Source organism: Papio anubis, chromosome 6 (assembly GCF_008728515.1).
Source record: "Papio anubis isolate 15944 chromosome 6, Panubis1.0, whole genome shotgun sequence".
Taxonomy (NCBI): domain Eukaryota; kingdom Metazoa; phylum Chordata; class Mammalia; order Primates; family Cercopithecidae; genus Papio; species Papio anubis.
In genome coordinates this window covers 34921882-34945129 of record NC_044981.1, presented here as the reverse complement: position 1 = coordinate 34945129, position 23248 = coordinate 34921882, and the positions used below count along the sequence as shown (strand labels likewise).

The 23248-nt window shown below is 43.2% G+C and overlaps 1 protein-coding gene and 1 pseudogene across 2 annotated transcripts; one reads left to right on the top strand and one right to left on the bottom strand.

Annotated features, from left to right (window-relative positions):
• The first annotated feature begins 10591 nt into the window (after positions 1-10591).
• Positions 10592-11138, top strand: LOC100998590 (annotated as a pseudogene).
• Positions 11139-13494: 2356 nt separating this feature from the next.
• SRSF3 (serine and arginine rich splicing factor 3) lies at positions 13495-22512 on the bottom strand. Of its 2 annotated transcripts, none has more exons than XM_021937184.2 (6): positions 21545-22315; positions 19892-20099; positions 17908-18042; positions 15717-15755; positions 15111-15197; positions 13495-14953 (listed from the first exon to the last, which is right to left on the bottom strand). In XM_021937184.2, exons 2-6 carry the CDS (start codon positions 20095-20097, stop codon positions 14926-14928), a joined length of 495 nt encoding a protein of 164 aa, XP_021792876.1. In that variant the 5' UTR covers positions 20098-20099; positions 21545-22315; the 3' UTR covers positions 13495-14925. The 2 variants fall into 2 exon arrangements, with proteins under 2 accessions (XP_021792876.1, XP_003897573.1); XM_003897524.4 differs by lacking the exon at positions 21545-22315 and adding an exon at positions 22344-22512 and having other exon boundaries at positions 13996-14953.
• Between the last annotated feature and the right edge of the window lie 736 nt (positions 22513-23248).

The following is a 23248-nucleotide window of genomic DNA, read 5'->3' as shown; positions in this document are numbered from 1 at the left end:
GAGTCTCACTCTGTCACCGAGGCTGGTGTGCAGTGGCATGATCTAAGTTCACTGCAGCCTCCGCCTCCAGGGTTCAAGCAATTCTCCTGCTTCAGCCTCCAGAGTAGTTGGGACTACAGGCACCTGCCACCACGGCCAGCTAATTTTTGTAATAACACACAAATTTATCTATTCAGTTGACCATCTTGTATTGGTGTGGTTCACAGAACCCCCCGCCACCCACAAATCACAATAGTAACATCAAAGATCACTTATCATCATAACAAGTATAGTAATAATCATGAAAAAGTTTGAGGTCAGGCATAATGGCTCACACACATAATCCCAATGGGAGGCGAGGGCAGGCAGATTGCTTGAGTCAAGAACTTGAGACCAGCATGGGCAACATGGTGAAACCCTGTCTCTAAAATAAATACGAAAAATCAGCTGGGTGTGGTGGTCTGTACCCATATCCCAGCTACTCAGGAGGCTGAGGTGGGAGGATCAATTGAACCTGGGAGGCTGAGGTTGCAGTGAGCAGAGATTGCATCACTACACTCTGGCCTGGGCAACAGGCGGAGGTTCTGTCTCAAAAAAAAAAGTCTGAAATATTCCAGGAATTAACAAAATGTGACACAGAGATACAAAGTGAGCACGTGCTGTTGGAAAAATAATGCCAAACACTTGCTTGATGCAGTGCTGCCACAAATCTTCAATTTGTGAAAAACACAATTATCTTTGAAGTGCAAAAAAAGGAATGCCTCTATTAATCCTCATTAACTCCAAGATAGGTACATCATTACACCACCCGTGTTAAAACGGGAGTTATCTGACATAACAACTCTAAGGCCCAGTTTATGTGTGAAAAATATCACACTTCCTCATTTTCTCCAGTTCAGCAGTCTGTTTGTCCTGCTATGTTATCCCCACTTCTCTGGCTTTTTTCTCCTCTTATTACAGTCAAATAACTTTTCTATCATGACTTTCTGACTCGAGTCTCCACGGTGGTTTTCTACATGTGCCTCCACTCTTTTCCCGTACACTCTTAATTTTCCCGTAGGCACATGAAAGCACAAAATGGCTTCAAGTGGGTTCAAGCATCTGACTTACATCTTTTTTTTTTTTTTTGAGATGGAGTCTCGCTCTGTCGCCCAGGCTGGAGTGCAGTGGCACAGTCTCAGCTCATTGCAACCTCCTTCCCCCTCCTGGGTTCAAGCAATTCACTTGCCTCAACCTCCTGAGTAGCTGGGATTACAGGCACCCGCCACCACGCCCGGCTAGTTTTTGTATTTTTAGTAGAGACGGGGTTTTGCCATGTTGGCCAGGCTGATCTCAAACTACTGACCTCAGATGATCCACCCGCCTTGGCCTCCCAAAGTGCTGGGATTACAGGTCTGAGCCACCATGCCCCGGCCTGACTTACATCTTCTGGCACACTCATATCTGATATTTACATACAGAACGTTTATTTTATAAACTGTTTTTTGTGTATTTTTATATTATTGTTAAGGCTTTGCATTTCTATAATCCATATAGAAAATGGATTTCACTTCAGAAGTGTCAAGGGTCATTACCAAATTTTTTTTTTTTTTTTTTACAAAAAAGGGGCCCATGTCTGATTAAGTCAAGGCCACTTTTCCTCTCTGAGCTTCTTGAGTACTGGGAGATAATTCCAATGTCACAAGGTTGATGGGAAAAAAAGCATCATTCATGTGCTTGGCATCTATTAATTCTACTTCAGTTTTCTTCCTATCTGGTTGGCTACTTTTTCTCTCCTACACCTTGCTCAGGGGATATCCCCAGTACTGGCAATATGAGTGTGTTTAACAAAGGAGCAAAGGAAAGCATTTTCTGGTGACAAGTCTCATCTGGCTGTTCGGTGACACCAAGGCACACGCCCGGGAAACTGGTAGTTTCCAGTCTGGCACCACAGCCTCTAGAGAAACAGAACTAGGCACCTTTCCCAGCAAGTTTATGGAGCAAAAACAGGGATGGGCAGGTATCAGGCAGCAGGGGCCCAGGCTGAGGGCAGAGATGTGGCTTGTTTCCTATCTAGGCATGCCTGGGGAGAATTAGGGTAAAAAGGCAAACAGCAGGTCAAGGTAGCTTATTTGGGTCAAGGTTGAAGATTGCAGCCTGAGACACACTTCCAGGTTGCCTTGGAGAATATTCCATCAAAGGACAGGCTCAAGTTTTTACAGAAAAAAGGATGAATCAGAAGACAGGTGATTACAAAAGTTGTTTGTCAGGAATGCTCATTGGTTTACAGAAATAACATTGGTTAGTGATTGGCTATCCACTGTTGAATTTTAGGACGATGGCATTTTATGGTACTTGGCGTCACAGTCTAGAATCCACATGGCAAGTGACTTCAAGAGGTAATTATTTAGCTCAAGGAGGGAGTGAAGACAGGACTGCTGTTAAATGCCTCTCTGGTCCTAATAATTTAAAAGGAATCACATTCTTCAGATTAAAGGGTGTTTTTCTTCCTTACGACAGACTGGGTCAAAGTGACCAACTGCACTTCTGTGGGATCAGAAACAGACTTTAATCTCGACTGCCCAGGCAGGATTGCAGTGGCACGATCTCAGCTCACTGCAACTTCCGCCTCCCAGGTTCAAGCAATTCTCCTGCCTCAGCCTCCCCAGTAGCTGGGACTACAGGCGTGCTCCACCACGGCCAGCTAATTTTTTTTTTTTTTTTTTAGTAGAGATGGGGTTTTGCCATGTTGGTAAGGCTGGTCTCGAACTCCTGACCTCAAATGATCCGCCTGCCTGGGCCTCCCAAAGTGCTGGGATTACGAGCATGACCACCGTGCTCCAAGTGATTCCAATGTGCAGCAACGGGGAGAGAAGACAGCATGAATACCCTGTGAAGTATATTGTTATCCCCCAACTTTTCAAACAAGGAAACTAAGGAAGTGATTTGCCCTCAGCACACAGCCAAAAAACAAAAATTTGAACTCAAGGCAGCCTCATTGGAAACACAGTTTTAAAACAGCTATTTAGCAGTTTTAACCCACACCATCTTTCCTACCTGCCTATCCCTTCAGAATCCCCTTTCTTAACATATGCCCAAACTTGTCTGTCCACAAATGTCCCTCTTGACCTTGGACCACTCGATTCAGTAGTCCCCCTTCCGCACTCTTCGAAACTGGACAGATTCAAAAGTGGTTAAGGAGGAGCAAGGTCAGTGGAAGCACACTCCCAGCAGGCAAATTAGGGTCATTTCTGCCTGCCCAGCACCCAAAGGAGCCATTCTTAAGCCATTAGCTGAGTGCTTACTGCATGCCAACACAAGCCTGCACAGAACACCTATTATTTACTGAGCGGTGTGCTATGCCCTGTGTTGACTGGTTTACTTGCATTACACTATATTCTTGATATTAACAATAGGGAATAGTTGCTTCCTATTATAACCATTTTACAGATGAGAAAAATGAAAACCCAGAGATTACACAACTGGCCCAAAGTCACAGAGCTGTAAGGAAGCAAGGATTCAAATCTGGGCTGCTGTTTCCAAGCCTCATGGCCTTAACATTACACTGCTCCCTATAACAAGCCCTGGATTTGCTGTTGAGGCACCAGAGCCCTTCTCTGCCACTGTGTCCCTGTGTGACCTTGAACAAATCCACTTTCTCATCTCTAAACACAGAATTTGCACTATCGATTCTGAAGCCCTTTCCAGTTTATCTACACCTGGTCCTGCAACCAAATTTACAGTTCCAGCTCAATTACCACTGGGCTGCAAAGTTAGACAACTTGCCAAGCCCCTCTGAACTTAAATCTCTTCCTCAATAAATGGAGTTGCTCACATCAACCTTACTACTAACACCCTTTTGAATCATTTTATTCCTGCCAACTGCTGTCATACCCAAGAGCTGGCATTGGTTCAGGTACCAGTCTTGGATGACACACAGAGTAAGTAAAAACCTTTCCTTCCATCCACTTCTGTTGAGAATTAATCAAAATTATTCGAGGAAAGGAATGGAGCTTTCTTCCAGGTCAACAGTTTGCCAGCTGCTGTAGAGAGCTTGGTTTTGTTTTTGTTTTTTGTTGTTTTTGAGACAGGGCCTCACTCTGTCACCCAGGCTGGAGTGCAGTGGCATAATCTGCGCTCACTGCAACCTGTACCTCCTGGGCTCAAAGCGATCCTCCCACCTCAGCCTCCTGAGTAGCTGGCACTACAAGCACATGCCACCATGCCCAGCTAATTTTTGTATTTTTTGTAGAGACGGGGTTTTGCCATGTTGCCCAGGTTGGTCTCCTGAGCTCAGGCAATCCACCTGCCTCAGGCTCCCAAAATGCTGGGAAGAAAAACAGCTTTAATTACCAAATAAGTGAGCACTTAAATTTGTCTACTTAACTTTGACCACTAGTTTTTCACCAACAACTCAGAAATAAGACACAACAGTCTCCTAACTTGGGCTATCATTTTGAAACAAAAGAGCTCATGAATCTCTGGGGGAAAAAAAAAAAAAGAGAGAGAGAGAGAAAAGGTTTGTATACTTTTCTCTGTAAGACTGAAAGCTAATTTAAAAGTCTTCCCTGTTTGATGTTTACCAGTTCTCATCCAAAACTCAATACTCACCAATGTGTTGTCCTAGCATGTCTAACAGTTAAAACTAGAGTGGAAACCCAGTCTACTGTAGCAACAGCAGCTAGTTACAGCTTTCAATCATGCCCACAAGATTAGTAACGTGGACAGACTGAAACAATGCCAACCGTTCCACGAGCACAGCTTCATCTTCCCTGACAACAGCAACATTGTTGTATTAAATTGTGCAGCCCTTTGGCATCCCTCAGGACAAAGTTAGGCAGGCCCGTCAATAAACGTCTTGCCAGGCACAGTGGCTCACACCTGTAATCCCAGCACTTTAGGAGGCCAAGGCGGGTGGATCATAAACTCGGGAGTTCGAGACCAGCCTGGCCAATATAGTGAAACCCCATCTCTACTAAAAATACAAAAAATTGGTCACGCGCAGTGGCTCACGCCTGTAATCCCAGCACTTTGGGAGGCTGAGGTGGGCAGATCACCTGAGGTCATCGGGAGTTCAAGACCAGCCTGACCAAGATGGAGAAACTCCATCTCTACTAAAAATACAAAATTAGCCGGGCATGGTGGTGCATGTCTGTAATCCCAGCTACTTGGGAGGCCAAGGCAGGAGAATCGCTTGAAGCTGGGAGGCGGAGGTTGCAGTAAGCCAAGATCGCGCCATTGCACTCCAGCCTGGGCAACAAGAGCAAAACTCCATCTCAAAAAAACAAAAGTTGGCCGAGTACAGTGGCTCATGCCAGTAATCCCAGTACTTTGGGAGGCTGAGGTGGGCAGATTGCGAGGTCAGGAGTTCAAGACCAGCCTGGCCAATATGGTGAAACCCCGTCTCCAATAAAAACATTAAAAAAAATTAGCCGGGCGTGGTGGCACTCGCCTGTAGTCCCAGCTACTAGGGAGGCTGAGGCAGAACTGCCTGAACCCGGGAGGCAGAGGTAGCAGTGAGCTAAGATCACACGACTTCACTCCAGCCAGGGCGACAGAGCGAGACTCCATCTCAAAACACACACGCGCGCGCACACACACACACACACACACACACACAAAGTTAGCCGGGTGCCCGTAATTCCAGCTACTCGGGAGGCTGAGGCAGGAGAATCGCTTGAACCCAGGAGGTGGAGGTTGCAGGGAGCCAAGATCCTGCCATTGCACTCCATCCAGCCTGGGGCACAAGAGTGAAACTCCGTCTCAAAAAAAAAACCGCCAGGTGCGGTGGCTCACGCCTGTAATCCCAGCATGTTGGGAGGCTGAGGTAGGCGGATCACGAGATCAAGATCATCCTGGCCAACATGGTGAAACCCCATCTCTACTTAAAAAAATACAAAAAATTAGCTGGGTGTGGTGGCACGCGCCTGTAGTCCCAGCTACTAGGGAGGCTGAGGCAGGAGAATCACTTGAACCCAGGAGATGGAGGCTGCAGTGAGCCAGGATCGCCACTACTGCACTTCAGCCTGGCAACAGAGGAAGACTCCATCGCAAAATAAAAAAAAAAGAAAGAGCCGGGCGCGGTGGCTCACGCCTGTAATCCCAGCACTTTGGGAGGCTGAGGCAGGCGGATCATGAGGTCAGGAGATCGAGACCATCCTGGCTAACATGGTGAAACCCCGTCTCTACTAAAAATACAAAAATTAGCTGGGCGTGGTGGTGCACGCCTGTAGTCCCAGCTACTTGGAGGCTGAGGCAGGAGAATGGCGTGAACCCAGGAGGTGGAGCTTGCAGTGAGCCGAGATCAGGCCACTGCACTCCAGTCCGGGGCGACAGAGCAAGACTCCATCTCAAAAAAAAAAAAAAAAAAAAGAAACGTCTTAACTGACTGCTTAAACAATTATGGTACCTGCCCATATAATAGCATATACTATAGGTCTATACACTATATATACACCTTAGATTTACATGCTTCAGATGTATAAAAAGGAAGCTGATACAATGATTAGCATTTCTATCTGTATAAATACTTGCTCATCATAAATGCGTAACTTTTAGAATACACAATTACAGATGAGTTGACATGAGAAAAATACATAAAAGTCTTAAGTTACCTTTATAAAAGACTGGAGGAGGTAATTATTTTCCAGTGTTTGTACAATTTTTTTACTACAAGCATGCTTTATAATTGAGAAGACATGCTCTAAATCCTGACAATCAACGAGTGGCAACAAAATGGCATTTTATGATTGGGATGAGAAAGTTAAAATGTAATGGAACAGAAAACAAGGGTTTTGGAGTCAAGGCTGCCTTGGGTTCTAAACACAATCATTATTTATATTTAGTAGGACACGTAAGGCATATGGAACATTTTCTGCCCTTTTAACAAATAACCTCGGGCTGGGTGCGGTGGCTCACGCCTATAATCCCAGCACCTTGGAAGGCGGGTGAATTGCTTGAGGCCAAGAGTCCAAGGACTAACCTGGCCAACATGGCAAAACCCTGTCTCTACTTAAAAATACACCAGATACCTCTCAAGTGGTTCAACAGCACATATGAAAATGGCTCTACCAAAAAAAAAAAAAAAAATCCTTTATCATCAAAAAATAAAGAAAATGGCTCTCATTTGGCAGAAATGGTGCGACATAGTTTCTTTCCTGACCACTCCAACTGTCTTCACTGAAATGTCCAGCAACCTAAAAGGCAGATACTTTTTTTTTGAGACGGAGTTGTTGCCCAGGCTGGAATGCAATGGCACGATCTCAGCTCACTGCAACCTCCGTCTCCCAGGTTCAAGCAATTCTCCTGGCTCAGCCTCCCCACGGTAGCTGAGATTACAGGCATATGCCAACACGCCTGGCTAATGTTTTTTTTTTTTTTTTTTTTAAGTAGAGATGGGGTTTCTCCATGTTGGTCAGGCTGGTCTCAAACTCCAGACCTCTGGTGATCCACCCACCTTGGCTTCCCAAAGTGCTCAGATTACAGGTGTGAGCCACAGCGCCTGGCCTAAGGCAGATACTTTCAATGATTCAGTTCTTAGCCCTCTCCTTGTCAGCGTGTTCATACTCCAACTTGCAAAGCACGTGACCTCTTCAAACCTCACTCTTTGAGGCCAATTTCACGTCAAATGGATTGCTATATATTGCCAACTGAAATCTAACCAAGACTGCCAGCTCAATAAACCTGTCCTCATTAAACTCCAAGCAGCTAGAATGAGTGAGCCAGCTATTTCATCGATGCACTCTAATACTCCCAACTTATTGGTTTTCCTGTTAGTATTAAAGCTGGACAAGTTGTCTTAAACATGCTTGTTCAAGTACATGGCTGAAGGAAAGTAAAAAACCAATCAGATTTGGACCCACTTCAAACTCATGGCTTAAATAAACCGTTTTACCTCAATCCTAGTGCAGTTTACATTCTCAATTGTTTCTGCCTCTAAACCCATATTTCAGGATTAAGGCATTTATTTCTTCCTCTTCACCTCAGATTCGTTAGTCTTTCCTTATCATTTGAATGTGAGCTCCGGAATTGGGATGGCCAGTTGCAGTGGCTCATGCCTATAATCCCAACACTTTGGGAAGCCAAGGCTGGGGGGTCCTTGAGTGTAGCCTGGGCAACAGTGAAATACCATCTCACAAAAAACTGCCTGGGGCTGGGCGCAGTGGCTCACACCTGTAATCCCAGCACTTTGAGAGGCCAAGGTGGGCAGATCATGAGGTCAAGACACCGAGACCATCCTGGCCAACATGGTAAAACCCTGTCTCTACTAAAATACAAAAAAATTAGCCGGGCATGGTGGCGTGCACCTGTAGTCCCAGCTACTCGGGAGGCTGAGGCAGGGGAATTGCTTGAACCCGGGAGGCGGAGATTACAGTAAGCCCAGATCATGTCACTGCACTGCCTGGCGGCAGAGCGAGACTCCATCTCAAAAAAAACTAGCTGGGTGTAATGGCAAGCATCTGCCACCCAACTGCTCAGGAGGCTGAGGCTGGAGGATCACTTGAGCCCAAGAGGTCAAGGTTGTAGTGAGTTATGATGGTGCCACTGCACTCCATCCAACCTGGGTGACAGAGCAAGAATGTGCTTCAAAAATACAAAAATTTAAAAACTGGGGTGAGACGAGGCATGGTGGCTCATACTTATAATCACAGTTCTTCGGGAGGCCAAGGCAGACAGATAACTTGAGGTCAGGAGTTCCAGATCAGCCTGGCCAATAGGCTGAAACACCGTTCTCTACTAAAAACACAAAACTAGCCAGGCATGGCGGCTCATACCCGTAATCCCAGCTACTCGGGAGGCTGAGGCAGGATAATCACTTGAACCTGGGAAGCAGAGGTTGCAGTGGGCTGACATCACACCACTGCACTCCAGCCTGGGTGACAGAGAGACTCCGCCTCAAAACCAACCAACCAACCAACAACAAAAAAAAAACAACTGGGGTGAAAATGAATTGCTAAAGGTCAACAGCCTAAACTTGCACTCCAGTCAAACACAAATATTATATAGATTTTTATTTCTAGATATTGAGCTGGTGTTATGATTTATCACCATATCCCATTCCTAAGTGGCTTGTGTCATGGTCTTTTGACATGTGAGGAAAATATGAAAAAGTTTAATGACAAATCAACATTCCAATTTGTATTTATAAAATACTTTCATTGAAAACATAACATAGGTGGTTTTATCTAAACTAAAAATAAATGTAACTATGAGATTCTGGTGGCAGAGAGCCAGCTGGACGAGGTGTTTAAAAGTTACCAGCTGCCTGAGCTTAAGATTTAGAATTGTTTCCCAAAGGAGTTATTCTTTCAAAAATGAAACTTCTAGGCTGGGCGCAGTGGCTTATGCCTGTAATCCCAGCACTTTGGGAGGCCGAGGCAGGCAGATCACTTGAGATCAGGAGTTCAAGACCAGCCTGGCCAACACGGTGAAACCCTGGCTCTACTAAAAATACAAAAATTAGCTGGGCGTGGTGGCACGTGCCTGTAGTCCCAGCTACTCGGGAGGCTGAGGCAGGAGAATCACTTGAACCCACAAGGCGAAGATGGCAGTGAGCCGAGATCAAGCCACTGCACTCCAGCCTGGGTAACAGATTCCACCTCAAAAAAAAAATTTAAATAAAAAATAAATTTCTATACAACTTTTTTTTTTTTAATACTTGAAGATTTCCTTCTCCAAATGACCAATATAAATTGCACATCTCCACCCCACCCCCTCCCGCCGCTGCCCTGCTCCAGGCAGCATTAGGCAACAACTTCAATAGCATTCCCCTTAGGTTGACATTTTGGGGCTTTGTGAGCAAATAAAAAAACAGTAAACAATGCTAACTTGGCCAGGGCAAGGTGACTCAGGCCTGTAATTCCAGCACTTTGGGAGGCTGAGGCAGAAGGATCCCTTGAGGAGTTCCAGACCAGCCTGGGAAACATAACCACATCTCTTAAAAAACATTTTTGTGGTGTGTGACTGTAGTCCTAGCTGCTTGGGAGACTGAGGTGGGAGGAATGCTTGAGCCCAAGAGGCCAAGGCTGCAGTAAGCCATGGCAACACTGGTCTCAAAAAACAAAACACAAACAAGAATGCTAACTTGCCCCAGATGAAATCTGAATGAGGCATATACTGAAACAAAGGTGCCCAACCACAAATTATCAAGGCTTTCAAAAGCAGACTCCAACCTATAGACTTTTCCGGAAGGTTTAATTTTGCCCTGTAAACAGTCTCCATCTCGGGACCTTCCAAATGATTAGGGAGAAGTATCAATGTTTTGATATTTCCATTTGCTCAAGACACATGTACTAACTTACAGTGAAGGCACTACATGGCCATATTCTACATCTTTTGTAGTAAAACCACCATACAATGCCTTATATCAGAAACGAGGAAGACCTAAAGATTAAAAAAGCAATGTTGGTGGAGTTCCAGTTCCATCGGCTCCCATCCGGGCCATCCTGCCGCCTTATCCGCTGCTCCTCCCCAGGATGCGGGCAGAGGGCCTTTCTCCCACTACCCCCACACCCATTTCTGAGTAGCAACAGGGGTTGGAGGCTTATTTTATGGGGTAGGGGGCCGCTGGTTGGCGAAGATTGTCAGAGGGAGAGTGAGAGGATGAAGCCAGTGCGTGGCAGAGACCTGCCAGATGTTGATGCCTAAGAACCAGATTGCCATTTATGAACTCCTTTTTAAGGAGAGAGTCATGGTGGCCGAGGATGTCCACATGCCTAAGCACCCGGAGCTGGCAGACAAGAATGTGTCCAACCTTCGTCTTCATGTCATGAAGGCCATGCAGTCTCTCAAGTCCCGAGGCTACGTGAAGTAAGTTTGCCTGGAGCCATTTCTACTGGTACCTTACCAATGAGGGTATCTCCGTGATTACCTTCATCTGCCCCCGGAGACTGTGCCTGCCACCCTATGCTGTAGCTGTCCAGACTGGCAGGTCTCGGCCTAAAGGTCTGGAGGGTGAGCGACCTGCAAAGCTCACAAGAGGGGAAAGCTGACAGAGATACCTACAGACGGAGTGCTGTGCCACCTGGTGCCAACAAGAAAGCCGAGGCTGGGGCTGGGTCAGCAACCGAATTTCAGTTTAGAGGCAGATTTGGTCATGGACCACGTGGTTGGCCACCTCAGTAAAATTGGAGAGGATTCTTTTGCATTGAATAAACTTACAGCCAAAAAAAAAAAAAAAATACACCAATGTTTCGCACATGTATTTCATGTGTTAGTTTAGGAATCATTTTTGGTACCTTCATCAAATGCATAGAAAATACGATACTAAATAAGAATCCAAATACTGTATTATGAAGTACTACAGTCCAACAAGGGGAAAGTTGCATGGACAAAACTAAGCAATTATACTAGGCTAACCAAAACAAATTTCTTTTTTTTTTTTTTTTGGAGACAGAGTTTCGCTTTCACTCAGGCTGGAGTGAAGTGGCTAGATCTCAGCTCACGGCAACCTCCAACCACCAGGAATAGCGCTTCTCCTGCCTCAACCTCCCAAGTGGCTGGGATTATAGGCGCCTGCCACTACGCCTGGCTAATTTTTGTAAGTAGAAACAGGATTTCACCACGTTGACCAGGCTGGTCTCTAACTCCTGACAAGTGATCCGCCTGCCTCAACCTCCTAGAGTATGGTGATTACAGGCATGAGCCATCGTGCCCAGTCAAAACAAATTTCAATGATCTTGGTCTCAGAACCTTAAGGGGTCTACAGCTGCATTCTCTTCAGGTACCCAATGAATCCTTAATAAAACAGGATGAAAAAAATTAGTGTGGACATATAAAATCAAATTCAACACTACTGGATTATTTAGAGAAAAATATACTTCCAACCCAGTTTTTCTTCAGTAACTTTAATTAGAAATCTTTCTCGAAAAGATGGAAAACCAGAAGGCAACAATCTGGCAATACAAAAATATACAACTATAAGAGATTACCACCAACTAGATATGACAACTAAATCTCATTCAGAACTCTGAAAAAAACATACTTGGACAATATACTAAACTAGTGGTTCTCACATCACCATGAGTATTTATCATGTAGAACTCCTCAAAATTACACAGGGTTAGGTCACCCTGAAAAACTAAGTCAATAGTTACAGCCAGGAGTCGGGCTGTAACTATTCTGAAATACCTCTTCAATCCCACAAAATTCCTAATTAAGCAGCACTGTACTAAAATCAATATAGTAATAACCTGGATTTCCCACTCACATATGGGTTTGAGTGAGAGCGACTGACTGCAGTCTAATAAGGTGGGGATGTCATGGACATTGACAGATCGCATGTTTGTAAGGATCTCTAAGACCTACTCATACGGTAGATACAGGGTACCTGTGCTTGGTCAACTACAACTTCCTTATTTTCAACTTTCTGTGAAAGACATGGAGGTCAGAAGCAACCCACAATAAACTGTGAACCAGATCAAGCTAAATATTCCTTTAAAAAAGAAAAAAAATTGAAATGTAAATCTTGTCATGCTGGGCAGACTGGCCTCAAACTCCTGGCTTCAAGAGATACTCCCACCCGCCCTAGCCTCCCAAAGTGCTAGGGATTACAAGCATGAGCCACCACGTTCAGCCAGTATCTTTGAAAACATAACCAACTATAATCCTTAATGTTTCTTTACACTGCCATCAAGTGTTAATAATAGTGATTTCTAGTGAACACCTTAATCCTTAAACCACAGGTCTGAGTTCAGTTTTGTGATTTCTTTCAGTTTTACACTCAACCCAGAATATGGACAAGACTGGTTAATGTGACCTGTTATTTTGGAAATTACAGGAACTTTAAAACTTCCAAAGAGCCACAATCTAAATGTGCAATTCAAAGCTTTAACAATGTCCATGTTCTAAAGTTTAAGTCTTGAGGTTGTGCTAGGGCTTCTAGTTAAAGTAACTGCAAACTGGGACTGTAAGTCACTTAAGTCAGGGTAACTCCCTGGTAAAGTCACTTTTATTTCAGGTTCTGTATTATTCCTCTTAGCCATATTATACCCATAACTGACTGTCCTTTTTACAGAAACCCTTCCAATTTAAGAGCCTGCATATTTTGGGCATATAGTTCCAAAAAATGCCCATGTAAGTTCTCCATTTATAAGAGCAATGTAATTGACATATTGCGTGGCTTCCATAACTTCTTAGCTATCTTGCCTTGTTCCTAACAGGAACAGTTTTTAGGCTATGTGGGAATACTGAAAGACAAAATGTCCAATGCTAGAGTTCGCAGTAAATCAACAGGCAGTCTGAAAAGTGTCTTTCTTGAACATGCTTTCACTCAGGCTGGAGTGAAGTAGCTAGATCTCAGCTCTTAAAGTTAACATGCTTAACTTCAAGGCTGAATCTTCCTGACACCAATTCTCCCCGCGAGATTTGTGTAAAAGGTGGAAATAATTTAATAATTATTTCGGCCATGTATCTTAATATATTCATATAGCTCGAACTCTTAATGCAATGACTTATCTTTCATATTTAAGACAGTCAATACAGCATAATCCAAAACTATCTTGAAAGAGCATATTTAAGGAAACTAAGCCACAAGACTGTTGCATTATGATTTAATCTAATTGCACAAAAATTTGAAATTACAACTCCTCCCATTTTCTAAGAGGAAGGTTATGCATGCCTCCATATTCAATTCTGCACTGTTACATTTGAACCATATTGTGAACTTTACATCATGATGGATCAGCTTAGAATTCCCATGCAACACCTCAAATTAAAAAATGGAAGCAATTTTTAGACCTGTGGAAAGTTTTCATGCTAAAGATAAAAATGATTGTTAATGGGCAATTTACTTTAAGTACCAGGTTGCTGCTATACTTTAAAATGTTGGTCACTAAATAACATGGACCCTGAACTGGCTTCTACTCCTTAAAAAAAAAAAAAAAAGTGTGAACTATCACTTAGGTGACATCTATATTCCCTTCACTTCAGAAGACTAATCCATAGTGCCTCTCAGCTGTGTTTCTTATAAAATAAGAATCGTGTAACCAACTGCTTCCCATGGGATAAGAACAATGGTTAACAGTGGGTTCAACTGACTATTACACCATTATGCTAATATTTTATTAATTCAAAAGCACTTTACAAGAAAATATAAGTATGGCTTCCAATAGGAATGTTATACCTGGACTTGGTACCAAGCTCACAGATTTGAGTTTGCAAGGAAAAACAGGCTTTCAAGTTAAACAATAATTTGTAACCAAAACTTTAATCCCAAGGATTCTCACAAAACATATTACAAATGACAGCATGAAAAAAAAATCTCGCACAGTAACTCAAAGTTCGGCTCTACAATGTACCCTTAAACTGGCAGGACATTTTTTGAAATCTCAAATTTGCACATAAAGAATGTCACGAACAGCCATGTATCCATATACAGCAATCAAATAAGGAACTTATGACCTAAAGCAAAGGTAAACTTTCTTGAATAACAGATTCTATACCAACTAGGCAACCTCTGCCCAGGATGAAAGTTGGATTTTTCAAAAACCTCTAATTTAATAGTTCAGCGTTTCTTTTTACCTGATGGCTTGTGTTTCACAGCAGTTTTTAAAGACTGCTTATTCAACTATAGCTGCATCCTATATCCCAGCTATGGAAAAAAAGTAAATCTTAGTTTTTTTGCCAGTTGTTTCTGTATTTAAAAAAAAAAATCAGACTTCTGCTGGGCAGGTTTAGAGGTTTATTATCAGTCTATGCATAACTAAAGTTCAAAGCAAATTCAATTTTGCTTAAGGGAACATTGTAAAGTAACAATTCTTGGTATTACATGCCTCATATGATCCATTTCAAACCATAGAGAATCACACCTTTGTGTCACTGTTTCAAGAGACAAACAGATTTTGAACAGCTAAAACATCTTAAAAATGCACCAAGCTTATGAAGTCTCAAACAAAACTTGAATTTCCTGTACATACTCCCGTCAAATGAAGTAATTTCCTGTACACCACTTCTCTTGCAAACTGTCTTCTATTTCCTTTCATTTGACCTAGATCGGCTAAAAAAACAGAAAACAAAACATTACATTTTTAACTTGGTAACACTTAGTGATGTATCAAAATAGACTTTTAAAGTAAAAAATTCATGGCTTACAAAAAAGGTCTTAGCATACTATGTATGCAAAGTCTTAAATATAAATTATCTTAAGATCTTACCTACGAGACCTAGAGAAGGATCGGGACGGCTTGTGATTTCTCTCCCGAGACAGCGATCTCTCTCTTCTCCTATCTCTAGAAAGGGACCTAAACGACAGAAAAAACATTAGGACCAATGAGGTATGGTAAAATTATACGTAAATATTCTCTTGATCTGGCATGGTGACTCATGCCAATAATTCCAATGTTTTGGGAGGCAGAGGCAGGAAGCTCACTTGAAGCCAAGAATTTGAGAACAGAGTGGACAACAAAGATCGATCCCATCTCCACAAAAAATAAATTAGCCAGGTGTGATAGTATGTGCCTGTAGTCTGAGCTACTCAGGAGGCTGAAGAGGTAGAATCACTCCAAGGACAGGAGTTAAAGGACACAGTGAGCTATAATCACACCACTGCACTCCAGCCTGGGTGACAGACCCTCTTTTTCAAAAAAACTAAATACTTTCTAAAAAGTCTTTGAAAACTCAAAGAAAAGTGACTCATCCTTACAACCTGTTCACTATTAAAGCCAAGGTTTATTCCCATTAACCAAGCCATCTGGAAAAGTTTAAGAACAGCAGAAACACCGCCATTTCTAAGAATGTAGCCAAAAAAGGTAGTCGTTTACCTGCTTCGGCTGCGAGAGAAGCTTCTCCTTCTTGGAGATCTAAAAGCAGAAACAGGAAAATTAGGCTCATCATCAATTAGTATTTATGGCGTGAGGCATTTCCCAACTTTTCAATCTCACTGTTGGGCCCAGTGAATGTGCCGAAGAACTGGCACCCATCGTCCAAAAAAAAAAAGAAAAGAAAAAAAAGGCACAGAAGGATTAAGGAACAAAAAGCTCAAGTGAAAAGCAGGTATTCCAACCATGGATTCACTTTAACAAAGAATGCTTCACAGCAGATCTGTCCAATGCAAAACTTCATGTCAAACTAACCTCACTACCCAAACACCACACCAAAATATAGTCCCACAAGTAGTTCCAAAAACAGTACCATAAACCAGTATTTGGAACCCATGCAAACCTGTAAGTCCATGACAAGACTTAGGTACCAGGTGGATAGTGTAATTTTGTGAAAACGCGGTAGGTGTAAATATTGATGCCATTAAGTGGTACATTAGAACTGCATTTGTGATCGTCACATTTAAGAGTGTGTTTAGGCTTACCAAAATTACCTTAGCTTGGCCCACACTTCAACCCCAAAATTTTAAATTTTGAAACTGTTAGTAAAACCATTTAAAGGTGATAGGATTCAACAAATTTTTGCCAGAAAAGAAAGCTAATCTGTTAGAGATATTAAAATTTTTTAGTTTGGCATCTCGCACATGCAAATAAGTTTCACTTGAAGGTCTAGTTACATTACGAGTTCCCTATCACCCTTAAAAGTTTTTCAAGCAATATATATGTACGTTACCATTCAATTATGCACAGCCAGCCTTTGATCCAGAAAAAAGAATTACTTTAAGCCGCTTACTCCTTATTTTAACCAGCAGTAAACTGTATAAGCAGGAAAAACTTACTAGTTTTGGGTTTCAACAAGCTAGAAATGGTGAGGTGAGGCTGCCGGACTGACGGCCAGGAAGAATTTGCTGAAAAGGTTTTGCCAGATGTTGCGTTGGATTTAGTTGGTTGGCGAAGGGGGTGTTGTGGATTTTTCCTGCTTTTTTGTTAGCCGAAGGCTGCTGCTGTAGTTGTTGTGAAGACATTTGGTAAATAAACAGCTGAGCTGATTGGCCAGGAATGTGTGGGCGGTCGAGGTGGCTGCTGCCGATTTGGTTAAGGTTGGAGAGAAGGCTGAGAGAAAACAGCATGCTCGGGAACCAAAGGGCGGTGCAACCTGACGACTGGCCAGCCTGGGTCATGTGAAACGACACCAGCCAAGCTGAATGGGGCGCGCTGGTCACATGACGCTGAAAGGGCTAGTTGACTGGCTAATGCAGATTCAGAGGGTGGTGAGAAGAGACATGATGGTGACTCTGTAACGGGGTTCATTTTTATTAATAGATGGACCAAAAAGCACAAAAAAAATGAAAAACAAGCCATCAGTACAACCATCTATTAGCTAACAAATACTCTTTATTATGATGGGCAACAGTGTGCTGTTGTTTTTCAAAATAGCAAAAGGGGCAAGATTTTGAACTCCTGTCTCCTAGAAGGACTCCACTCACCTGTAAGAGGCAAATTTAGTCCTATAGAAACTATTTTGGAGGTCTGAGGAGATGTGGAGTTAGCAACCAGACAATACTGCCTGGTCCAAGAATGATGCCATTTTCAATTATAAAAAAACTGAATTTTCTCCTATTTGGGATTGAAGAACAGATGACTGGGATTACGTCTTTTTTAGCCCCCTTTATTGGTCAGTGACTTAAGTTAGTTTCAGAATGATTTCTACTTTACCAGTTGTAACATTAAAACAGCTGCCTGTTTGATAAATATTACAATTGTGCTAGTAGTAGAAAACACAAATTTGTGAAGAGCTAGAGTTGAATGTAATGTTTGTCATTATGGAGCCAAGAAATGGAAAAAGGCCTAAATTGAAGTATAAGGGAAGATTTGGAAAGATGCAACTAGAAAGATGAACTAGAAGACAGATCCAAGATAGAAGTTACTGACTACCAACATGAACAGTGACCTAAAGACAAAAGCCAACACTCAGCACAACTCACATACCCCAAACTACACCCAACAAATGTTTCATAGAAACCTCCGATTCTTCCAAAGTTTAAAACCCACCAACAAACTTTTAAGAGAAATACCTGCTCCTACTAGCTACTCCATTACACCAATACCTCTAAACAAGCTTTCTCTCAAGTACCTGCGACGAGGTGGAGGACTCCTCCTACGATAATCATCTCGAGGGCGACGACCCCAAGAGGGAGGTGGGCCACGGTTTCTACTTCTTTTTTCACCATTCGACAGTTCCACTCTTACACGGCAGCCACATAGTGTTCTGAGGAAGCAAAGATATTAAACTTAAAACAGCCTAACTTTCTGACTTGTGTATTAAAGCCAAAAGTACTCCCAGTTGGCTATTCTGCAAAGAACACATCTGAATGTGAAATTTAATACCAAATTTCTAGCTCCCTTATTTTTACTAATATAAAGTGAGCTTTGGCCGGGCATGGTGGTACACGCCTGTAATCCCAACACTTTGTGAGGCTGAGGTAGGCGGATCACTAGGTCAAGAGTTCGACACCATCCTGGCCAACATGGTGAAACCCTGGCTCTACTAAAAATACAAAAAATAGCCAGGTGTGGTGGCACATGCCTGTAATCCCACTCAGGAGGCTGAGGCAGGAGAATCGCTCAAACCCAGTAGGCAGAGGTTGCAGTGAGCCAAGATCACGCCACTGCACTCCAGCCTGGGGAACAGAGCAAGACTCTGTCTTGAAAAACAAAGTAAGTTTGTTTCTCAGTTTCAAATTAAAATTTCAATTAATTTCAAATTAAACAATTAAATAGGATTTTCTAAAGTACCAATTCACAAGGAAGCCAACTTCTATTTTAATTGCCTAATTGTTAGAGCCAGTCTGACTACTGAGCTCAATATTAATTTGTTAACAGTTGCAATTTAAGTGTGAAGATCCACTTATCCTTGAAAAACAAGTTCTTCTGTATCTTCATTACGACTTCTTCCTTTGAGGTCCCAGCACTTATTTCAGTTACTTGTCAGGCTGTATTTATTGGTCTCCCCCTGCCCAACTCCAAGTAAAAAATGGGCTCAAGACAAGACAACCATTTTGGCCATTTTACAGTACCCTCTCCCCTCAATAGTCAGCACAGAACAAATTATAGCTGTGGCCAGGTGAGGTGGCTCACTCCTGTAATACCAGCGCTCAGACAGACTGAGGTAGGAGGATGGCTTGAGCCCAGGAGCTTGAAGTCAGCCCGGGCAACATACACCGCCATCTGTATTTTTTTTTTAAATAATATACATTTTTTTAAAAAAAGAAATTATAGCTCAGAGTAGTAGAAAAGACCATTACTTCTCACCCTTCATACAACCAGTCATTAAATTTAGATAAGCTATCATATTTGGACAGTGACTGGGAAGAGGTGAGCCCTGGAAAACTTTACTACGACCTGCTTGAATTGACCAATCTTTCATGTAGCTTTACAGTGAACACTCAGACCCTTTTTTCCATTATATTTCCAAAGATGAGGAAAGGGGGGTGGGGGCATGGAGGTCAATACTCAGGCCTTACTTAGCCAGCTAACAGGACACTATTAACACAAAGGGAGATAGTAACTGATTCACTTTCTGGAATAAGTATTTCAAACACATAAAAGTAAAGATACAACAAACCCGCGTAACCATTTTGTAAACAATTTTTTAAACAAGTATCAGTTCACAACTACTCTTAAAAATATTTGATCCTGGCTGGGCAGAGTGGCTCACACCTGTAATTCCAGCACTTTGGGAGAGAGACCCAGGCAGGCAGACCACCTGAGGTCGGGAGTTCGAGACCTGCCTGGTCAACATGGTGAAACCCTATCTTTGCTAGAAATACAAAAATCAGCCCCGCATAATGGCACACGCCTATAGTCCCAGTTACTCAGGAGGCTGAGGGAGGAGAATCACCTGAACCCAGGAGGCGGAGGCTGCGGTGAGCCGAGATCGTACCACTGCACTCCAGCCCAGGTGACAGAGCAAGACTCCTCTCAAAAAAAAAAAAATCCCAATTGTATCTAAAGATACAATTGGCCAGTGATTGGGAAAGCCAGATCTAAGAGCCACATATCCTGTACATTTTAAATATGAAAAATACAAGCAATACATTTGTATCAATTTAAATCACCTTCCATCTAGCTCTCGGACCGCATCAGCTGCATCTCGGGGATCTTCAAATTCAACAAAAGCAAAGCCGGGTGGGTTTCTAGCAACCCACACACTTCGGAGTGGTCCATAGTAGCCAAAAGCCCGTTCCAATTCGGTCTTGTTGCCATTGTTTCCAAGATTGCCTACATAAACCTTACAGTCCAATGGACAGGAATCACGATGCATTTCTGTAATGAAAAATACCAAAAATATTCATTTATCTAAACATCTACAGTTAAAACCACAGATCCTTAGAAAGAATTCCATTATGGTGCACAAAAGAGTTTAAGGTAGCATGTAAAGAGAAAAAAAACTTAATTCCAAAATACTAGAAACCAAACAAGAAATGTTACTGCTAAGCACCCGTTCCCCCATAACTTTCACTCTCCTGACCCTCAGGAAGCCAGCAATTAGTGAAGGAAAAAACAGCTTCCTTGGAACGTGAGAACACTGGAGGAGCATTTACCATCATCTGGGCCGTGAGTTAAAGACTTAACCTGTTATTTTATTTAATCCCCAAAATAAAGCATTTCTAGAAAAGTATAAAAGAGTTCTGTTGGGGACTCAAAACCAAATACAACAATGATGAAGAAAGCTAGTCCTTTAGGTTACACTACCAGGAAAGGGATTCAAAGTGCCTACATAAGCCAAAACGTATCAGCTTTAATAAAAAGCCAACTTTTCATTTAAAAAAAAAAAAATGCCCATGGACCGGGCTCACGCCTGTAATCCCAGCACTTTTGGGAAGCCGAGGCAGGCGGATCACGAGGTCAGGAGTTCGAGACCAGCCTAGCCAATATGGTGAAACTCCGTCTCAATTAAAAATACAGAAATTAGCCGGGCATGGTGGCGCACACCTTTAGTCCCAGCTACTCGGGAGGCTCAGGCAGAACAATCGCTTGAACCCGGGAAGCGGAGGTGGCAGTGAGCCAGATCGCGCCACTGTACTCCAGTCTGGGCGACAGAGCGAGGTTCCATCATCAAAAAAATAAAAATAAATAAATGCATGCCTATTTTGGTCATTTGAAATCATAGGAACAAGGCTGCTATCACATGTCATTAAATAGACCAAAATCTTATGCAGTAAGAATTTCTCAAGCAACGAGACCAACTTTCCAGTTTTTTTTTTAAACGTAAGCTCATAGCAGCACTTATTCACAGTAGCCAAAAGGTGTTAACCCAAATGTCCATCAACAGAAACGGATAAGCAAAATGTGGTATAGACATAAAATGAGTATTGTTCAAAATGATGTACTGACAAATGCTCCAACGTTGGAAAATCTTGAAAACATTACGCTAAAGAAGCCAGACATAAAAATACACGATTCCATAAATACTAAATATCTAAAATAGCTAAGTTCAGAGAGACAGATTAGTGGTGGCTAGTGACTGGAGGAAGTGGGACAGGGAAACTGGGAGTAAGGGCTCAATGGGTAGGAGTCTCCTGGGGGCGGTGGGGGGTGACGGAAATGTTTTGGAACTACGTGTAAGTGATGATTACACAACACTGATTATACTGAATACCACTTTGAGATAATTTTACTTTAATAAAAAGTTACAAAGAGATATTTGCTACTCAAAAATTCACTGCACTTTGGGGACTTATTTTTTTGTTTTTCCTTGGCGGACTTACATTTGATTAAGCTTTATTACTTAGTCGTCACTTCGGCGATGAATCTGATAAACTTGTAGACCAGTTTCAATTACATAAAAACCATATACTCAATAATTTAGCTGAAGTGCTTTCCATAAACACCACGTTCTTCTTACTCTGGGCTTGTCTAATTAAAATATCCAGTCCAGACACATCCTACTTGCTGTGACCACACCCTGTGCCCAGGAGTTCTAAGATCAAACCACTGGTGAAAATCTTTAAAAACACTGCTGGCACCTGTCTTAAGCCTACATTTTAATGGGAGGCGGCTGAAAGAACGAATCTTAAGTTCAAGGAAGATCGTTCGGTCTTAGAAAAAAGTGATTAGATTCAGGCTGCAAAAACTGAAACTACATGAAAGTAAAGGTGATTACGGGGGCCATTTAACATGAACTAAAAGGTCCAGTCTTGGTTAGTGACTTTACAAAAGCATTCCGAGGAGCTTCCCAATTAAATGATGGGCCCAAAAAAAAGGCGCCATAAACATAAAAAGGCCGCGACCTGGAATACAACTCGGCTATCGGTCCCCTTTGTGGTTCCCAACTCCCGGGTAACCCCCTATCCTGGCTCATCACCCACTGAGGAATATAAACACCTCCACCCCAAGACTAGGAAACCCTCTGATGGGCCGGGAACCCCCGCCACCGCCCCGTGCTGAACGTCACAAAATGGCGGCGGCGCCTCTTTGTCTCAATCTGGCGCCGCCATTGGGCCTGGCTCCTCCTTGGTACGGTTAAATTCCACTTCCACCTCACTCCCTCTTTCGCTGGTCTCTTACCGAGATCTAGGGTTAAAAAATGCGGCGGCTCAAATCCACACGCTCCGATGGGTCGTCCTGCTTTCCTCCGGCCCAACACCCACCAATGCTCTCGCTCACCCGGCGTCCACGAAATGGCGGACCACCGCCTTCTCCTCGCCTTTATTTATAAGCCATACTGGAATCACATGATTGGACGGACTCGCCCAATGAGAAGCAGAAGAGGCCGTGACGTAGTGGCTACAAACGCAGCGAGAGCCGCGGTTGCTGGGAGCGCGCTCTGGCGGTTGCGCCGGGTGGGTGGAGAAGTGCGCCGGCGCGCGCTCGTTGTAACAGGCCTCGCGCTCCCTCGAGCGTTCTTCCTAATGTGTCGACCTTCAGGTTACCCACAGACCCCTCTTCCTAACCTCCAAATGGGCTGGGACTTCATAAACAGCACCGTCCCCGTCACGCCCAAACACTAATAGGAGCCGTTGGCTCCTAACAAGATTAAGAGATGAATTAATTAAGTGCTTCACCCTTGTGAGCGGTTAGGCTGGACCTAAGAGCATCGCGTTTACAAACAGGTCACGGAGCTGTTTGTGACCCAGCTGGCACCAGACTGTGGCCGCCTAGATTCCACCCTGAAGGAAAAACCTGGTTTGAAAAGTTTGCCCAACTCTTGCTGGTTTCTCGCCTCTCACGCAAACTTGCAGGACTTGGCGCTGACAGCAAAGGAGACCGGTCAGGTGACCTGGAAACTATCACCTTTAGCAAACACCGGGAAAAGGAAGTTTCTGAAGAAGATTGAATGTAAATTGTGGGCCCCCAAGCGAATGCCGGGAGGGGTATCTCGGGCCTTTCTCCTAGCAGCCCTTGCACTGCCTGGCATGTATTTTGTCCGGACCACTTCCCTTAGAAAGACAGAGCCACAAGAATAATTAACT